General features: G+C 30.6%; 1 protein-coding gene across 1 annotated transcript; it reads right to left on the bottom strand.

Moving 5' to 3' along the window:
- Positions 1 to 15,781: 15,781 nt before the first annotated feature.
- LOC145009672 (trypsin inhibitor 1B-like) lies at positions 15,782 to 16,429 on the bottom strand. The gene has a single exon (XM_078968315.1). It carries the CDS (start codon positions 16,427 to 16,429, stop codon positions 15,782 to 15,784), a length of 648 nt encoding a protein of 215 aa, XP_078824441.1.
- Between the last annotated feature and the right edge of the window lie 5,001 nt (positions 16,430 to 21,430).

Here is a 21,430-nt window from a genome sequence, read left to right as displayed (position 1 = left end):
CAATATGTGACTACATCTCCAAGATGTGACCACACCAAGACCTTAACTTGCCAATAGGGCTTGAGTGACTTTAAACTTTTCAAGAACTTGTAGGTGAGGGAGAATAATTGGAGGAGATAAAGGAAGTGAAGCATGATGTTGAGGAACATCATCTTCAAGAGATTTGGGAAGATCATAAATGTCTAAACCAGACATGTTTTGGGAGATATTCAAGATAGTTGATTTAAAGTCCTTAATATGACACCCAATATGAAATATTAAGGCTAGGACCCAACAAACTATTTTATAACTTAGAAGAGGGATGCCGTAATCCAAGTTATAAAATATTTGAAGGTAGGCGAATGACGATTCACCAATTTCCACCATGAAAAACGAAATAATTTATTAGGTTTTAATTGGATTTGAAATTCCTAGATCTTTTGAGATTCATTGAACTTTTCAATGGCATGTTTCAATCTCGAGTGTGCCCTCTCAAATTTTGTGACTGGGATGCCGAGGATCACAAAACAAGGTGTGAATAACCATACCAATTCACTTGGTACCCTTAATATTATCACCTAATCAATGTGCCGGTTAACCACACACGCTCCATTGATCTATGAAAAACATTAAGTCACCCTTCGTGGTCCTTACTAGTCCAAGTTAGTGTGCCGGTTAACCACACACGCTCCACCAACGACTTGGTAAGGTACAAAGTGTGAATTCCATGGGTTAGCACCAAATTCACATTTTTCCTAAAGTAACTAAGATTGGGAATTATTAAGATTTTAGTTACTTTAGTATTTATCATTAATACTTTTAATGAAGGGAGAATTTAAAGTCATTGTCTTACCCGTTCGGCTAACGACCCTCCACCAGTCAAGCAAGCGGTGGGTGAGAGTATACACCCATTAAGTCGCCATTTTATAGGCAACAACCTTATACCCACCTTATAGACCGGCTTCGTGAATGAGGCCTACTAACGGTAAAACGACTTGTTCTTATACATATATATAATAATTAACCATTAATGTTATAAATAGTATAAGTGTTGAATTTTAACTCTTTTAAAATTCTAAGGGCTAATTTGGAATTAAAGTATTCATAAGAGAAAACTTTTCAAATTCCAAAACTTGAGGGCAAGTTTTGAAACTATTCAAAACTAATTAATTCCATAACTTATGTGTTTAAAGTAGTTTTAATCCAAAAAACTCTTCAAGTTCCATAACTTATGGAAGACTTTAAACTAATAAAAGAATTAATCTTTTCTTTATTTTTATAACTTATGGAATTAGTTAAGGTTACACTTTATTTATTTATTTATTAATGAAGTGACTCTTGAATTTCCATAACTTGAGGACAAGTTATGGAGTCATAAAAAAAAAAAAAAAAAAAATTGAATGACACAAGACTCTTCATTTTGTAACCATTACCAACTTTTATGAGTTTTATGAGTCTTTAATGTGACTCTTCATGTAACTTGAGGACAAGTTACACAAACACATTTTATACTCAACTCTTAGATTAAAATGGATTGAAAACAACTATTTCAATTAACTTTTCTATTAATCTAAGCAACTCATAAGAACAAGATAATTCATATCAAACTTCTTCATGTAATTAGTCTAAACCTTAAACTAATACAAAACATGAATCTATTGATAATTATCTTTGAAAATGGATTAGCATGAACATTACCACATTAAAAAACAAGTTTATAAGTTCAAAAACAACGTAGGGTAATGTTCCTAGTCCATTTCTAGCCAAAAACCTCGAAAATATGCTGTCTGGGGTCCAACTCGTCGAGTGCATGAACAAAACTCGGCGAGTTGGATGCATTTTGCCTTGGACTCGTCGAGTCCCTTCGTGGACTCGGCGAGTCTGCTGGGCTGACAGCATCAAAACTCGATTTTTCAGCTCCATTTGCAAGTATAACAAGAAAACAAGCCTAGGCTCTGATACCACTGTTGGGTTTTGAGCATTCTAACACTCCTAAGTGTACATGCAACCCTAAATACCTTGGATCTATGTTTTCTCTATTATACATGCAAATAAGAATATCCAAGGTAATATCCTAATCTATCATACAAAACATGAATATAACAAGATAGAATACATACCTCTTTGATGTAGAAAGTCTTCATGAAGCTTGAGTGCCTAGCCCCAATAGTGTGGAAGCCTCAAATGGAATCACAATCATCAAAACTCTTAGAATAACTTGAGAGAGTTCTACACTTCATGAAATCGGCTAGCCCTTTGTTACACTCTCTAGTAGCCGATTTTGTCAAGAATAATATCTTTATATAGTGTTACAATTAGGGTAAATCCTTAATTGTCATGACTTTCCATTTCCTTGGATCCATGGGTTCAAATACACCATGGAGCACCCATGGACCATCCTATGGGTTTTAGCCCAACTTGATTATCCATGGAGCATTAGCCCAGTATATAAGTATGGATGATTTACATAATCAACCCATATATTAAATTAGTCTTCTTTTTGATCACTTAATTAATCCTAGATTAATTCTTGATCAATACTAATTAAACAATCTTATTATTCTTATTATTAATATACTAGAACTTATAATATATTAATAACCATAAGTGTCTTATTTCTCTCATTATAGTCTATCCAAGTGCATGAAGGTTTGCAACCCAAATGGACCATGCCGGGTCGGGTCAAGTCTTACCAATTATAGTTATGGACTTAGACATTAATCCAACATATAGGTGGTGGAGTTTTTAGCGGTGATCCGAGAGTTTGAGCTTATATTTCGAGTCAAAAGTTACGAGGTGAGTTGGTGCCGACCCTTTTGATTGTTATCTAGATATGTTATGCTAGTATGATTTATTAGACCGGTATCATGGTAGATAGGATGATATTATATGGTATGTGGTATGATCTGTTAGATCGATAGCTTGGTAGATAAGATAATATTATGTGTTATGTGGTATGATTTGTTAGACCAGTTTGTTGTCTATAGACTGTTACGTGATTATCTGTTATATGTGCACATGTTTGTTTCGCGGTTGAGGATTGTCTGCTTTGTGCGAAAGCCAATAGACCTGGGCATTCCAACATGTTGGTTATGGGTTGTGAGTATTCCATCCCGAGGATGATTGGACTCATAGTATGAAGGCATTCCAACCTGTTGGTTGTGGGCATGGGTTATTCCATATCGATGATGATTGGACCCATAGTATGTTTGCATCCCAACCGAATGTTTGAGGGCCTGAGGTATTCCAACCCGATGGTTGACTGGACCCATAATATGTTGTTTACGATTATATGTGTATTATTGTGTGTACGTGTGTATTTTGGGGGAAGTCACTAAGCTCTCAGGCTTACATTTCAGTTTATTGTTTCAGGTACATCAGGGCACCGTGGCAAGGCAAAGGCGTGATCATACCGCTCCTCACTTTTTATGACTTTGTTTCTGGCAAACCCAGATATAATTTTGAAAACGAATTTGTAATAACTGTTGGTTTTTTATATGTTTTAAAAAGTTTAAATTTTGCATGATTTTTATGGGTGTTACATAAAACTATTAAATTAAGTATAATATGTTAAAAGTTAATAAACATAATTTTATAAGTAGAAGTAATATATTTATTTAATATTAAAATTTAGTTTATATATGATTACATTTTAGATTTGATATTTATTTAACCTTATTAACCAACTTATATTATTATTAGAAAGCAGTTGAAAAATCATGTGAGTTTCAAATGAATGCGGTGAATTGAAAAATGCGTAGGAGGTTCAAATAAACGTGGTGAAAAAAAAAATGTTTCCTTTATAATATAATACTAGGTGAATGCTCGCACGTTGCGCATAAACAACTATATAGTTGGAATATTTACAAATATATGTTTTTATAAATATAACAATAACATTGTTGTTAAATTTAATATAATAACTCGTATACTAAATTGATATAATATATTGATTATTTTGAATTATATGATAATATATACATCTATTATAACAGTATAATCTCAATCGTTTGAATGATTTTTACCTGCGAGTTACTCATGAATAAAAATATGAAATTAAATATAATATATGGTTTAATGTTGTTTATAGTTGTTGTTATTGTTAATTAATTTTTTAAAATTTATTTGCTTAACATTTTAATTTCTACCATCATAATTATTTAAAACATCAAACATTGTTTTGTAATTTTAAATGTGACAATATAATCATATATATAGAATTATTTTTTACTATTTTTATTATAAGTTATTTAAACTAATTATTGGAAAAATTTTAACGATTATAAAAAAATTAGGAAATACTTTACTTAAATTGAAATTACAATTTAGTTTTTGCATTTAGTATTACAATTTATCACTTTTAACTATTCACAAAATATTCTTTAGGTTTTTAAGTGGAACTTAAATTTATATTAAAGTTGACAATTTAATGTTATATTTAAGTTAACAATTTAAGTATTTTATCCAATTTGTTCAAAATTTGTAGCTTTAAACCAACAATGGTTTATATACAACAACATATTTAATCTAATAATTTAAGTATAATATGTTAAAAGTTAACGACAGAACTTTATAAGTAGAAATACAAATATTATTTTAATACTGAAATTTAGTTTATTTATGATTACACTTTATGTTTGATATATTTTTTACCTTATTAATCAACTTATAATCATTAATAGAAAGACATTACAATTTATCACTTTTAACTATTTAAAAAATAATTTTGGTTTGTTTAAAATGAACTAAAATTTATATTTAAGTTGACCATATAATGTTATATTTAAATTAATAATTTAAGTATTTTATACAAATTGTTCAAAAGTTGCAGTTTTAAAATAATAATGATTTACATTCAACAATATATTGAAACTAATAAATTGTGTATACTATGTTAAAAGTTAAAAAAACATAACATTATATGTATAAGTAAATATATTCTTTTAATATTGAAATTTTGTTTATATATGATTACACTTTATGTTTGATATTTATTCAACATTATTAACCAACTTATAATAATTATTAGAAAGAAATTGAAAAGTCATAGGAGTTTTAAATAAATGTGGTGAAAATAAAAATGCATATGAGTTTCAAATGAGCATGGTAAAAGGAAAAATATTTCCTTTATAAGTATACTAAGCGTAACCCGCACGTTGCGCAAGAATGCATTTAAGTGGTTAAAATAATTATGTGAAAAAATAAAATTATGTTGAAATTTACGTTTTAGTCATGTTTTAGGCATTAACCGAATTATCAAATAACATAAAAATCCATCAACTTATAATTTGATACTATCTAATATAGTCCACACTTTATAAACTTTACTTTTACTTTTATAATATCCAATATATATTATAAGTTTTTGTATAACATTAATATAATCTACTTTTCTTATGTCCGATAATATATTTTGGATAAAATAAGAAATAAGTTGTTTTGAATGAGCTATTAATAAACAATATTAAACTAATAAACTTTATATTACCCTATTTATATCACACCAAAACATCTAAGATTTCATATATGAACTTTCAAATATTAAACATTGAAATAAAGAATGAAGTCATACAAAATATATCATTATATATAAATGTCATCATGAGTTTTAAAATAAGTTGTTTAGTAAATAAGATATTTAATTTTAATTACATATTTGGAAGCCGTATGTTTGACTTTATGTTGGTGCGTCGAGAATCATCTTTCTTAATTTCTACCTAAAAAATTAAGGTGAGTAGGAATATAAAGTAGATATTACTAAGTATTAATATAAATAATTAAAAATGGTACGTGGATCTTCTACCACCAGTTAAAGACAACATACATCTCTATTGGTATCGATTCCTATGTGAAATTGAAGTAATCATTCTATGTACATCTTGTTTTCTAATTACATAAACAAATATAAGTAACCAATCATAAAAATGTTATCTTTATGTAGGAAAAATATTTTAGTTAACTAAAAAATTAAATAATATTAAGTTTAAGAGTTAGGAGTTTCAAAATATTAATATTTTTATTAATCAATCAATTAAGTAACACATGTTGAAATTTTACAATCATTATTATTAAAAAGCATTTGAAATATTAGATTTTAAATGGATTTTAGTTGAAGTGTTTTGACCTTTATTATATATATATATATATATATATATATATATATATATATATATATATATATATATATATATATATAGAGAGAGAGAGAGAGAGAGAGAGCACGATGGAAAGTATAATATATGTAAGAGTTTTAATTAATTATGTTTTTGAAACAGTATAATTATAAAACAAAAAAAACATATTTAAAATATTTAATTAAATATTTTCGACATCACCCTCTATAACATATGATCAATATATTAACGATTAAACCACAACATACAACGACTGTATTACAATAATCCAAAAAATGAATAAAATAGAAAAACGAATTAGTATAAGAAAGTTACAAATTAAAAGCTCTAATACAATAGCATATCTTCAAAAGTAGTTATAAGACCTAAACCCAACACAAAAACCTTTAAGTTTGTTTTCTTTCTGAAATTTATATATCATTTGTATGCATGTCTTCCCAAAAGACTGATCTTTTTATAGTAAACTTTTTCACTAAATGCTAATTAAACATAATATAAATTATTATATTTTTAAGTGTTAAATCATAATTAAGAAAACTTTTGAGTTGCATTAGTTAAAAAAAAAGAGGTTTCAAATGAATGTGGTTTGAGAAAGTTAAAAAAGGGGGTTTCAAATGCATGAGATTCAATAAAAAATACTAGTTTTATAAGTATGGATAATGTATGATATGATATACATAAATGTGCAAAGTAAAATTTAAAAAGGTTGAAAGTGTAAAATATAAGAATCTTAGTGTGGTCACCATCCGTCAAAGTAAACTTAAAAGAACCTAGACCCCTAGTTTTGCCAATTGTTTTGAAAAATGTCCTATTTTTACTTATTGTTAATGCATATTTCAAATGTTTTTATATTTTTATATTTAAATGGTTCGTGACATGTTTTTTTCCCTTTACATGCGTTAGTCGTTATAAACAAGGATGACATTTTTTTTTCTTTTTTGTTTTTTTCCATAAACAAACTCCACACCTCCAAAATAAAAAATAAAAATAATTTTTTTAATTTTATGATATTGGATATGTAGAAATTTAACATAAGTAATTAGGGTTCATATTTCTTGTAGAAAACACGACCCTAAAATTTCCGAGGCTTTGTATGGAATTCAATTTTAGGCTCCACTAAAAATGTTATTAAATAAATCCTCTACCGTTAAGTTCAAAACATAAGGTTGATAATAAAATGAGAGTATGAAATAAATATTATTAACGTTATATATTTTTAGATCTTCTATTATTAAACTTGTTGATAAGAATAAAAAAACATGATTACTAAAAAAAATATAAGGAATTAATCGTATCATATTATGATTATCAAATAAAATATCTTACATAAACTTCCAGAACACTATATAGAAGAATTCATTCATTGGTAATATAGTAAACTGATCCAAACACCTTTTGAAAAGAAGATATAAAACCAACACATTGATATTTTCTAAATATGATCTTCTAATATTTTATGAAAAAAAACATCTATTATTATTAAATTTAAATAATCAATATTTTTAAGAAACTCATTCTCTTTGACAATGAATAAGTTCTTCTATTTGTTTTTAAGGTTTAGATTCAAATTTTTTTAATTTTAGGCATCTTTTTTATATATAAAAGTCAATGTTAATAACTTTTATATATATATATATATATATATATATATATATATATATATATATATATATATATATATATATATATATATATATATATATATATATTAGTAATAAATTTAAGGCAATGAGGGCATTAGAGCCCGTTTTATTAACTACAACAAAAAGATACAAATTATATCAATCAAATTTAAATATATACTTGTTTGTATTAGTTGTTTAATTACACACATTAATTGTTATAATTACTCTGATTGCAATTCATCTTGAAGTGCAGGAACGGTAGTGTGTGCGATTGTAATTTTCTATTAACTCTTGTTGTGTATCATAAAATTGAAATTGTGACCTTGAAACATAAATACACAATATTAATATTCACTTTTTTTTTACATATACGCCTTTTTCTCGTAAAGCCAACTTCAATTTTAAATTTTGAGTTACATATTTAAATTAGGATCTTTAGTGACGACATGTATTTGAATTGATGTTTAAATTCTTATTGATATTAATAATATATTTAACAAACCTAATTTTTATTTTTAATAAAACATAACTGAGATTAGTAACATGAATCTATATTTTAATTAATGTATTATTATTTTTATCTTTTAGTTATTAAGTAATATAATATTAAAGGACAAATCGATTCCGTTAAAGATCCCGTGCGGCTGCACCACCCGCATACCTTAAAGTCGACACTATTTTTGTACATTTTCAAGTATTAATATGATTTGATATTTACTCATAGTTGTTTGTTATGATGACATGTTTATCAAATGTGAATCAAAAGGATTTCACTATGTTTTTAAATGGCTTGAGTTACTTTTCATTGATAGTGGATTAGAAGGTATCTTTGTAAAAGGGGAGATGTTAAAGAGAACCATTAGAGGGAGGGAAATCAAAGGAACCATGACATATTTGTATATTATGTTTTTTTATTTATTTATTTATAAACTAGAAAGGTTACCCCTGCTACGCGGGGCTAAAAGATTTCAATGTTGTTTCTGAATCGATAAATATGACAGACATAGAAAGTGCAAAGATGGAAAACTCGGGCTTTGCCCCTGACCATTTTTTTTTCTTCATGTTTTTATGAAAAAATATAAAAGTTTTGACTGCAAGGACCAGAAGTATCAAAATGGCTAAAGAATTAAAGGGGTGAGAATTAGCAACTTTTTAGAAAAGTGATCAAAGTTGTCAAACCGTTAAAGTTTTGTGACCAAACTTTAAATATTAAAAGGTTCATAAATAATGTAAAAATATTGATTGTAATGATCAAAAGTATCAAAATGGCTAAAGAATGAGAAGCAAAGTTGCCAAAACACATCCAAATTTACTATTCCTAATTTTGAAACCCAACTATAGTATAGGAACCAATTCTACCAAAAAATAACAAGTTTACTATTCTTAAATCAATTTCTTTAATATATATATATATATATATATATATATATATATATATATATATATATATATATATATATATATATATATATATATATATATATATATATATATATATATGAAGTTAGGTTCGTAAATGTTTAAAAACTAGGGGTTGCATCATCACATGATGCAACGAGAACCCAGAAAGTGTTTAATGCAAAAAATAGCAGCTTATTTTTGTATTATGTTTTTTTTTTCTTTTTATTATTTAGAAAATTCTAATCAAGTCATCTATAACCTAAGCATAAATCGGATTAAGTTTCGAAAATATGATGTTCCAATAAAAAACAAATTTTAAAATTTGTTGCTTTAGATGGATATAAAAGTATATATAAAAACCATTTTATTACATGGATAAAAGTCATCAAACTTGGTTGATACCTCAAAGGCGGCCTACTAAATCGTCCTCATGTTTATCCTCATGTTTAAGAGATTGTACACAGATTGTACACGATCTAAAGCAACTTGTTGCATATCATGTTCCATTTTGCCACGCTACTTGCATTCATTTATCTTTTTAATGCAAGAAATAACAGTATAATTTCGTGGACTTTTTTAGTATAACATTTTCATATCTTGATAGTATAACATTGTATTTTGAAAAAAAAATCCAATTGTTATATTAGATTTGGAAAGATATATTGTGGTAAAAAAAACAAGAAATCTAATTTTAAAGCTCATAGAAAACAACTTTATAAGAAATATTGGAGAAATTTTGGAACAAATGTTGGTTGAATTCGTAAAAACCTTATAGAAAAATGTAAAATATGTTTTACAAACAACTTTTTAATAAAAACATGCATAAAAATTAGATGTCAATACGATAAGGTTTTAATTTTGAATATTATGTGACTTTAAATCTTATAAATACGTTTATTTATATGAAATCTATATTGTTTAAGTTTATTTTTTATTATTAAATTAAGATTAGATAGAAATATGTTAAATATGAAGAGATATACTTATAAAAGCATTTATAATAGTTTTAACTTTTAACGATGTTGCTTTTCGAAAGAATATACATTTTTTGTAGTATACTTTTTAATAGATATACTTTAATATAATAAATAATATAATATAATAAATTTTGTAAAAATAAAAGATGAATTTTAAAACCTAAATGAAAATAGAATGAAATTAAATGAAAATTAGTAATATAATAAAAGATGATATTGTAACACAACCAACTATGTATTTTATCTGAATTTGATCATTATTTTTTTTTTTTTTTACGTAACATGTCACTAAATTTGTAATTTACCTCTAAAATAAATGATCTATCTGAATACTTACAGGTTTGTCATTTCCACGTAAACTATTAGTTTTAAAGTTCAAAATTAAAAATAAACTAACATATTTACTAAAATTCCACACAAACTACTTCATTTTCCGGTGATGGATGTCTAGTGGTTGGTAAAATATTATTAATGTTCTGAAATTTCACATGGGCCTTAAATGATTTGATATAGGTCACTGATATGGTGGGGTTACTATTTGTTTCATATGGATTAAGAGAGTATGAAATGGATTCATATATAAATTCAATCCACCGAATGAAATATGTTCCCCACAATTTTTATGTCATTCATTTTTTTTAATTTTTTTTTAATATAAATAGAAATAATTTTAATTTAACTATATAAAAAATAAATAGAAATTTAATTAACTAAAATAATAACCACATCAACATTAAAATAAAAATTATAATAATATTAAAAATAATATATAGATTTAGAGAGTGAAATATAGATCCACTTTGGGATTAGCTTGATCCATTGATTCGTATGTATTAATCTTTGACCCGATATTTGTATATAGAATATGGATTACCCAATATTTGTAATATACAATATGGATTGAGAGAGCGAAAATGGATTCATCTTGGACCGTGTAATTAATTGAAATGGATTCACCCAAACAATTTGTTTGTGCCAACGACTAAATATGGGACACCACATGAAGTGAGTGTCGTGAGGGGGTGTTCCCACGACTCCCCACATCCATATTTTTCCCTTTTCATGGTAACCTAATAATAAAAATGAACATATAATCCAATGCTATAATTGCATGTATTTTCATTTATATAGTATCTCGCTTTTATTTTTAGAAAATTGATTTATTAAAGTAATTAATTTTTTTTCTACTTATGTCTGGGTAACTATTTTTTCTTGTATATATGTAGGTAATAAATTTTTTGAAAGTGATCACATATGACCATTATGACCAGTTGTAACAAGTTACATTCGGTCATAATGGTCATATGTGAACACTTCAAAAAAGTTCGTTTACTAGATACGTACAAAAAAAATTACCCAAATATGAACAAACTGAAAAGTTAATTACCCTAATAAGTATTTTTTTTATTTACATTCTAATTTTTATTTGATATAAAATTTAACCTAAATGGTACGTATTTTTAAAACCTCACCATTTTGTTAAATGCCTTTTTAAAATACAGTATTTCGGTATATTAAAAAAAAAATGAAACGTTCCAAAATTTAAGACAAAAATTTTTATTTTTAGTTTAATAAAATCCATCTTTCAAAAACATGCTCACGGAGCCATAATAAAAAACGAAATGTAATCAAACATCCAAATACATCAGAGTCAAATAAAATACAAAACAATCATGGTGTGTGCAATGCGATCACCCTGAGCTTTTCTGTTTCAATCCGGAAGTACCTGAAACATAAATTGAAAACAGTAAGCATGATATTTAGTGAGCTCCTTAAAATACTACATACCACACATATTAAACACATAATGGGCCCCGCCCGACATTGAGCCCCACTAGGAACAGATTTATCCGTAAATAATGGGCCCCGCCTAACATACGTACAAACACATAAACACATGCAAGAAACACAAATATAAATAGCATACAAGATAGTCATCAGGCCCATCGGGTCACGCCTAATATACATAACATATATCATATATGCAAAGTCACGCAGACAACTAGCATCTTAATCATAATAAACCATGGACCGGTATTGGTGTCTTCGACCCGCTGAACACAGTGAGGAAACTCGCCTCAAACTTCCGAATATCTTAGATAAAAGCTCGGACTGTTGATCCGGAAAATCTCCGCGTTAACTAGGCCTGTGCATGGGTCGGTTTTGACCTAAAACCAAACCCAAATCGATGATGATTGATTTCTAAAAATTTAAACCCAAACCAAAAACCAAACTAATGGGTTCGATTTATCAGTTTTCGGTTTTAAACTTCGATTTCACGGTTCAGTTCGGTTTTTTAATTCAAACCAAATCTCAAACTTATTTCTTAATCTTACCTCAACTCACTAACTATATAATGGTGAGGATATATGATATTTAGATATCCCAAGCGATGTGGGACTCAATCAATGTTGGGGATAATAGAAAGAAAGAGGGTGGCAAAGTTATATAGAAGAGAATAATTGCTAAGTTTCGGTAATGGGGCGATGTGGGATGTAGTTAACTCGTTGGCAAAATAAATGGAGAAAAAAGATGCTAGCAAGTTTCGAACCTACGCCAATTCCTACAATCGCCCAACGTGTTAACCACTAGAGAAAAACATTTTTTTGTATTTATAACCCAATGCCTATGTATATATACATATATAACTCACAGAATACATATAATATATGAAATTCGGTTCGGTTTGGTTTCTATCGGTTTTACCAAACCCAAAAACCGAACCCAAACCGAAAATTTTGGTTTTTGAAAATTCTAAACCCAAACCGTCGGTTTATGCTTCGGTTTCGGTTTTTCGGTTTCCGAGTTCGGTTTTGCTCACCCCTAGCGCTAACATCATCAATAATACCTAATTAATAATTGGGTCTTAACCCATAATCAAGAATCTAGATCACTTGTACAACATCCAGGGTAAAAGTCCATTTTACCTTTTTTCCTACTTGGCCCAAAAACCCATTCCCAACCCATTTGCTCAAAAAGCCCAAATTCCTAAACGGCACTGCAAATCCCAATGTGGCCCAATTTCCTAAATGGGCCTAAAACCCATCATGAACCTAAAACCAAGAAGGCCTATAGCCTAGCAACGACCCAAAGTCAGAAGGCTAATAGCCCAATAAGGCCCAAACCCTAAAAGTCCAAAAATATGGCCCAAACCAAGAAAGTCAACCGAAAGTCAAGTTGTTGAGTACGCCCGACGTACTCAGTCTTATGCCCTATATTCTACTTCGGTGGACAGTATGTGCAGCGTACTATGTAACGACACAAAAAGCAGCGGAATTTTTTTCATTTTAATTCGAGATTACAATCATAAGTTCAATACCAAAATCCAATAAATAATCATAAAAAGTCATCAGAGTGTCAACGATAGGAAATGCGGAAAATAGTGGAGAGTGAATGTTGCGCCATCAAGTCGGGCATTTCCCCTTAGTATCGGAAGTAGCTAAAATCAAAATACAAACTGCAAGGTAACACTTAGTGAGTTTTCCCAAAATAACACATACTAGTCATACCAAAGGGCCCCGCCCTAGGGTTTATTCCAACCCAACACAAGTATGGGCCCCCGTCCTGGGGTATATTTCAACCCAAACATGTCACAATGGGCCCTAACCTCATGTATGTTTCAACCTGACATATCATATTGGGCCCCACCCTTGGGTGTTTTTCAACTCGATCACAACATGTTACACACCATAACTATATATTGCATAAACAAATAATGCGCCGACCTTGGTGCCTTCGACCCGTAATACCGCGAAGAGACTCACCTCGTTCTGCTGAAAATAATAACTGATCAACTACGAATCTCCAAGCTGTAATTATACAAAATACCCTGATTAAAATTATGGTACAATCCCAACCAAAGCCCAAAAGCATTTTCCTTTCAATGGGCCTAACCTTATTTGGCCTATTTACAATAATGGGCCTAAGGCCCAAAAAGCCCAACCTATGATACTATAAGCCAATAAAGGAGACCAATCCACCTAACCTGACCAGGCTAAGGCCCACAATACAGCCCAAAACTCCTAGAGTCCAAAAACGGAGCCCACCGCCGAAGGCACAAAAATACCGCAACCCACTGCTAAGTACGCGGGGCATACTCAGCTTGAATACTAATCGTATACACTTAAAGGGATGTACATTGCGCGTACCAGGCTACCAGCTTATACGCCCAACGTACTGCTCTAACTTGCCAACATTGCATTTAGCTCTTAATTGGTTAAGACATTTGCCCCAAAAACCATGTCTAACCTCCTTGAAGTAGTTAATCACGTAAAGTTGTCAAATTTACGTGCAAGCATGACTTAATGGAGCCTAAAAGCCCAAAAGAGCTTAATAAATGACTTAATGCTTGCATGGAGGTCACAAACACCATAAAGTTTGCACCTTTCAGCTGGAAGAGGCCACTAAACATCTAGATCTACAAACATTGGCATCTCAAATGGTCTTGACACATCAAGACCTTCAAAAAGGGACCAAAAAGGCCAAAACAAGCTCAAGAGGAGGTCTAAACAATAGATGAGCAAGGTATGAACTTTATACCTCTAGGAGCTCCCTAAGATGAAGAAGATGTTGGATCTAGAAGCTTGTTTATACACTAGATATCTTCGGAAAAGACACCCTGCTGGTGTTCTTGTTCGTGGGAGGTAACAATCGGCGGTGACAAGCCTGAAGACAGTCGTCATCGGCCTGAAGATAGTCGTAATCGCCGAAGAAGGAAATTGGTATCATCCAAACTAAGAAAGCAAACGATTGGACTAGTTTTATCGATGAGGCTTTAATGGCGACAATAGGCTTTATCGATGAAACTTTCACACTAATTACACATTTGGATATGGGCATTTCTTATAAACCTCCCCCTCCTGCAAAATCTCGATAGAGAAGATGGCGAAGCTATTAAGATTTTAGAAGATTAATCAGGAAGCTTGTCGCTCTAGTGTTATACTAAAGTTGAAGAATAACCATACAAACGGGTCAAGGGCTTAAATCTTAGGGGTCAAATACTTACTTACAGAGAGATTTTAATTTGGAACATATAAATAACATTAATTCAAAATAAAAAATCAACACCTTAATGGATTGAATTTTGTTGTTTATTCATGAAAGAAAGTATATTAGAACTTCCTTTTAGACTTTAGTTGTTTGGAGTTAAATTTAAGCAACCGTTTCTTTTGTTGTATTAAAAAAATTATAACTATATATATTCCTTATTTAAATAAATAGATCGTTGATGGATCCAAGTTTTAGAGAAGAATTTTCGATGGATGCCTTTTACAAATGAAAAACAAAAGTGTTTAGGGATCTTTGATGTAAAAATATCCAAAGCGCGACGCTATGATAATCGGGTTTTATAACCCAATAATACTAGTTGTGCGGATGTTGTTCCCTTGAATCGTCTACCTAGCTATTTCTTTTAATTACATTAGCTTGTGTTTTTTCTTAAACTAAAAAAAAAAAAAGTTTTAGTGTTCCATGACGAATACGCTAACTCTCATTTTATTTTATAAGTAATATTAGATAGAGAACATGATCACATATACGTACAACCATAGCATGTTTTATTGGAAACGAGTCTCATTGGGATAAAATCCATATATGGATTGGACTCCTACTTATTCCTTATATATATTTTATTTTATGCGCTCGAGATTATAGATATGATCACATACTATATCTCATTAGATGCTTGGGCCTTAAGAAATCCAAACTCAAATGGAGTATCACCACTGGAAGCAAGACGTGTGAGGCCGTTATATGAGTAAAGGCTTATGTTAAAGCAAGTTTCAGGGCAATACTGAAGCATGTAGGTAGGAGGCCTAAACACCCTGTCTAGACTTATTGGCCTATACCTCACAACCTGAAAAACTCCATAAATACCACCACCAGTTGTAATCAAGTTTGAAGGAGCCTCTCCTTCAGCATCCGGAATGGTCCAAGATGTCGACGCTTCACATTCACCCACAGGAGGCCCCGAATCAATACGAATGTTTGATGAATCGAGATATAACTGTCGAGTAAGCTGAGAAAAGTAGAACCCGTCTCCTAGTTTATCATCCGATGGATCCAGCACAACGACAAGTGGACAAATTTTCTCACCATAAATACTGTCTGTTAGCTTGATTCTGCCACGCATGGTTGGGGTGGGGTAGTCGCTACCTTCCATTGGGATGATGTAGTATTTCCCACCATTTCTCACCAGGTCTCCGGTAATGTCTACAACATCGTCAGAGATGACTGTAGTGATGGAAGAGATTGAGCATGTAGTCACGATGATGAAGAGACGTAGGAGAACACAAGAAAGTGATGATGGCTTCATGTTATCAAATATTTTGATTGATGTTTTATAATGTAAGACTATAAGTTGGAGGTAAGTATTTATAGACCTGCTCTAAATCAAAGGTTCACTGTGAATGCATATTTCAAATGTTTTTTTATTTGTTTTTTACTTCTAGATGCTTCATGACATGTTTTTTTTGCTAATTACATTAGTCATATAAACAAGAACGATTTTTTTATCTTTTTTGTTTTTGCCGTAGACAACATTGCACCTCAAAATAAAAATTGTAATCATATTTCATATCTAGAAAACGTTTGTAACTAGCAATGATGGTTCGAATCTCTGCCTAAGTAATTAGGGTTCGAATTTCTTGTACATTTTCAAGTATTAACATGATTTGATGTTTATTCTTAGTTGTTTGTTCTCATGGTATGCTTATCAAATATGAGGTAAAAGGATTTCACTGTGATTTTTTAAATGCTTTGAATTATTTTTCATTGGTGTTGAAGGGCAGCTTTGCAATAGAGGAGATTTTAAAGGCACCATCAGATGGATGGAAATCGGAGGACCCGTGAGATATCTGTAGATTAGGCTTTGTGATTGTAAACATCTGACATATGTGAGGCTCAGGACAAATATTTAGGACAAATATAAGATTAACACACCATATTATGAAAACTTATTATAATAAATTCCTCTATTAAATTTAGACATCAGAAAAAGATAATTAGCGGCGACAAAAGTCACCGGTAAAAGGTCCAATTGTCGCCGGTAACAGTAATAGCAGTGACACGTCGTCAAGTCGCCGCTATTGATGAAATTGTCGCCGGTAAAGAGTGTCGTCGCCGGTAATGATAACGTCGCTAGTAATCTAAGCTATCAATTGCGCGCTATAGTGGTGCTATAGCGTTTTGCGGAGGTCAAGAACCGCTATTTTTTGTTTAGCGTTTTCATTTCGCAGTACCGCTATTAGCGGTGCTATTCACCGCTATTTCAATAACCGCTATAGCGGCGCTACGGGCGCTATTCCATTTTTGTTCACATTTTTGGCCATTTGGTTACTTTTTTCAATGAAAAACTAGTTTTAATGATCTCACTACACTTTCATTTTAAAAATCCCGAACAAATAACATAATTGAAAGCATTCAAAGCAACTATGTCTACCGACAACTCTTTTTCTCATCTCTTTTTGAACTCACGCCAACTTGAGTTGCCATGGTCACACTCCATTAATGCTTTTTGTAAATCGACCCACGCCTATGAGGCCACGACTTGGTACTTAACTCCTTAAATCAACCACGGCCTACTAATACGATATTGAACCCATGAAATCCAATTAAACTCTATTTGACATTTTACACTACCTAGTTTCCATATTAATATAATAGAATATTAAGTTATGTTTTTATATGACTTTTTAGGTTTGATGATATTAATTCTATATAGACTTATACTATTAATACTCAAATATATAAATTCTATATAAATATAATATAAAATTATAAATTATACGTAATATTAAAAAACCGTTATATCACCGCTATACCACCACAATAACCGCGATCTCAAATAGTGGCATGTGACCGCTATTGAAATTTTGACCACGATAACTGCATAGCCAGTAATAGTGTCGCTCGTAATAACAATTTTTATTTTTTAATTTTTTTATTCAACGATTTTGGTTGCCGGTAATTACATAACAACATTCGATTAAATATAAAAAATAATAGTATCGATGCTAATTACAAAACAAACATTCGATTAAATATCAAAAGTAATAGTGTCGCCGGTAATCACACGCACATCCGATTAAATATAAAAAGTAATAATGTCACTGGTAATAGTGTCACCCGGTAATTAAATAACATTCGATTAAATATAAAAAATAATAATGTCATCTGTAATTACAGAAAAAACCAAAAATTTTACAATCTAAAAAGTAGCAAAGCGTGATAACAAGTTTAATATGCAAATAAAACTCATCTCTACGTATCATCATCTTCATTTTCATTATTTCCTCAATTATTTTGGGATTGAAGAAACGAATAAAGTTCATCCCTACATGTCGGGTCGTTGAGCATTGCACGAAAATTTTCCAACTACATAATTAATAACAACATATATAAACTTATAAGTTAAATTATCAAACATAAACAAAAACTATCAAAGTACATTGTTATTTTTAAAGTAAGACAAAAAGCCAAAGTACATTGCTATTTCTTGCACTTGGGACAAAAACCCAATTATCAAAGTTTTTAACAAATAATCACCACAAAACCAAAATTACCAAATCAACATGCATCTTATGATGCCAAAGTAGACTGCTATTTTTTAAACTAGGAGAAAAAACCAAAGTACATTGCTACTTCTTGCACTTAGGACAAAAACTCATTTATCAATGTTTTTAGCAAATAATCACCACAAAACCAAAATTACCAAATTAACATGCATTTTATAATGCAAAAGTAGATTGCTATGTTTAAACTAAGATAAAAAACCAAACTACATTGTTATTTCTTACACTTGGGACAAAATCCTAATTACCAAAGCTTTTTGCAAATAATCACCACAAAAAACCAAAGTAGATGGCTATGGAATCGGCGGGAGACCAGAAGGTTTACGACCGATGCCTCTGATATGGTCACGTCGCTCTCCTAATACTTTCTCAAAAGCAGCTCTTTCTTGGGCGGGTGTTAACTCACTTTCACCTTGGGTTTGTTCTAAGAACTCTTTGACTAACCGATTTTGTAGCTCCCAAAAATGAGTAACAATTAAGTATAAATAACCATTTAATTATATGATAAAATTATAATTAAATACTTACATATTGTTGTTCCGCCTCAGAAGTAACAAATACACCATCCCTATTGCTATGAGCTTTGTGAAACGTTTCCACTCTCTTAAGGTGTTGTTTAACTTTAAAAATAAGATTATATTTTAAATAAATAATTACATATATCGTACTTTGCCTTCTTATAGCAAGTACTGCTATACGAGCTCGACACCCACGATCCACATTTGTTTGTTTTTCACGGACTTTTTTGTTCCTTTCTGAAGCAATTTTGTGCTCATCCGTTTGGAAATACTCAACTGCTTTCTTCCAGTTATCAAATTCCATACCCTTTGGAGGGTTGGCTAATGCTCTCGGGATATCGTCATACCCTCCGACTAACATAAAATATTAGCTTGTATATCCTGGTACATCTGATCCAAATCAAACTTTGTCTACAAAAAAAGTTAACCATGTAAAAACTAGTTATAGTTAACCATATAAAATATTTTTAAAAAATAATTACCCCTAAATGTTGTAATACTATGTCCTTTATTGCAAGGAAAACTTTTTTCCAAGTACATTTATCAAAAAGGGACCATTTGCCACATTGTTTTTCCAACTTCTCGTGAAAACATGTCTTTTGGCTCTTCTACGGGATCAAATGTTGTATCCCTATCATATTCCATGCTAATAAGTTTTCTCTGATTCCATAAGATCGCTCTTTCAAGCTTTATATTTTTGGCTTTGCCTCGAACTTTCCTACGTGCATGTTGCTAAACTATAAATGTAATTAAAAATTATTAGAAACGGTATTTAATTTATAATAACTGAATAAAAATAGTAAATAAAAATTCATAATAAGACTTACGGTCCTACTTGTGATGCACGACACCTCTAGGAGAGGTGGGTCCTCAACTTCATCACCCCTGTGTCCACGACCCATAAAAGCAGCCATGGTATACACAAACAAAAGCAATATTGACATCATTTATTGAAAAATTATAAGATATACAAATACAATTTTTATTACATATACACATTACATAGAAATAAACATTTACATAGGAATAAACATTTCTATTTAACTAGAAATCTTTCACATTCATTTACCGCATTTACAACAAACATACATATATTCACATATACACACAATAACATCCTACTTATAACAAACACATATAATTTCACATATATAGATAATAACATCATATATACTTCTACCAAATACTCATATACCACATATACATCAAACACACATACATTGGCATATATACACCAAATTCACATAGATTCATACAACTATCAAGTATACATACATATGAAAATTTTCACATAATTGATACAACTACACATAGATTGTGAATAAACTCAAATTTCACAATAAATTGAAATAATAGAACCTGTAGTGGCGGAAATCAACGAATATGTCGCCGAAAAAATTGGTCTTTCACCCGAATGTAACGCCCAAATTTTCAAAACAATTTTTACATTTTTCCAAAACATGCTTTCATTCATAAATATCATAAAAATGTCATTGTATCATATAGCAACCATAAAAACACAATCCCAAGATCATAATGCATAAAAACTCCTCGTGTGTATACTGAACATGTCAGCGCCTTCTCGCAATCCTTACTGGTACCTAAAACACATAACACAACACTGTAAGCATAAATGCTTAGTGAGTTCCCCAAAATACCACATATAACACATATTAGCCACTCGAGGCTATGAGTCTGTGGACCCTCTGGTCCTAACTCTGTGAACCTTCCGGTTCTAACTCTGTAAACTCTGAAACATACATAGCATAAATCACATAGAAATAATGCAGTGTATCACATCATATAAATAACATACAAAATACTATGTCACATAACTCTAAGTACCACTCTAGGTAAAGTATAGTAAGAAGACTCACCTCGGGTATCTCGGATAATCTCGCACTCGAACACACTGATCTAGCCCCCGCCTAATCACATAACAACACTCTCAAATAAATAATGGCCCACAAGGCTAGATTAAATCCACTCTACATTTCCACAGAAGGGTAAAAGACCATTTTACCTCTCCCTGACCCTAAAAGTCAAAGGGTTGACCAAAACCCAAAAAGTCAACGAAAGTCAACTGAAGGCAGTACGCGGCGCGTGCCTTCTCTGTACGCGGGGCGTACGTCGGCGAGTCACAAACAGGGTATCAACCCCTTACGCAACGCATACTGAGAGTTACGCCCAACGTAAGTCTCAGTTTCAGCCTTTCTTGGTTTTTGG

The sequence above is a fragment of the Lactuca saligna genome, chromosome 8 (assembly GCF_052625555.1).
Source record: "Lactuca saligna cultivar CGN05327 chromosome 8, ASM5262555v1, whole genome shotgun sequence".
NCBI classification, from domain to species: domain Eukaryota; kingdom Viridiplantae; phylum Streptophyta; class Magnoliopsida; order Asterales; family Asteraceae; genus Lactuca; species Lactuca saligna.
Note: the sequence above shows the minus strand (reverse complement) of the source record. Positions and strands in the feature narration are given on the sequence as shown.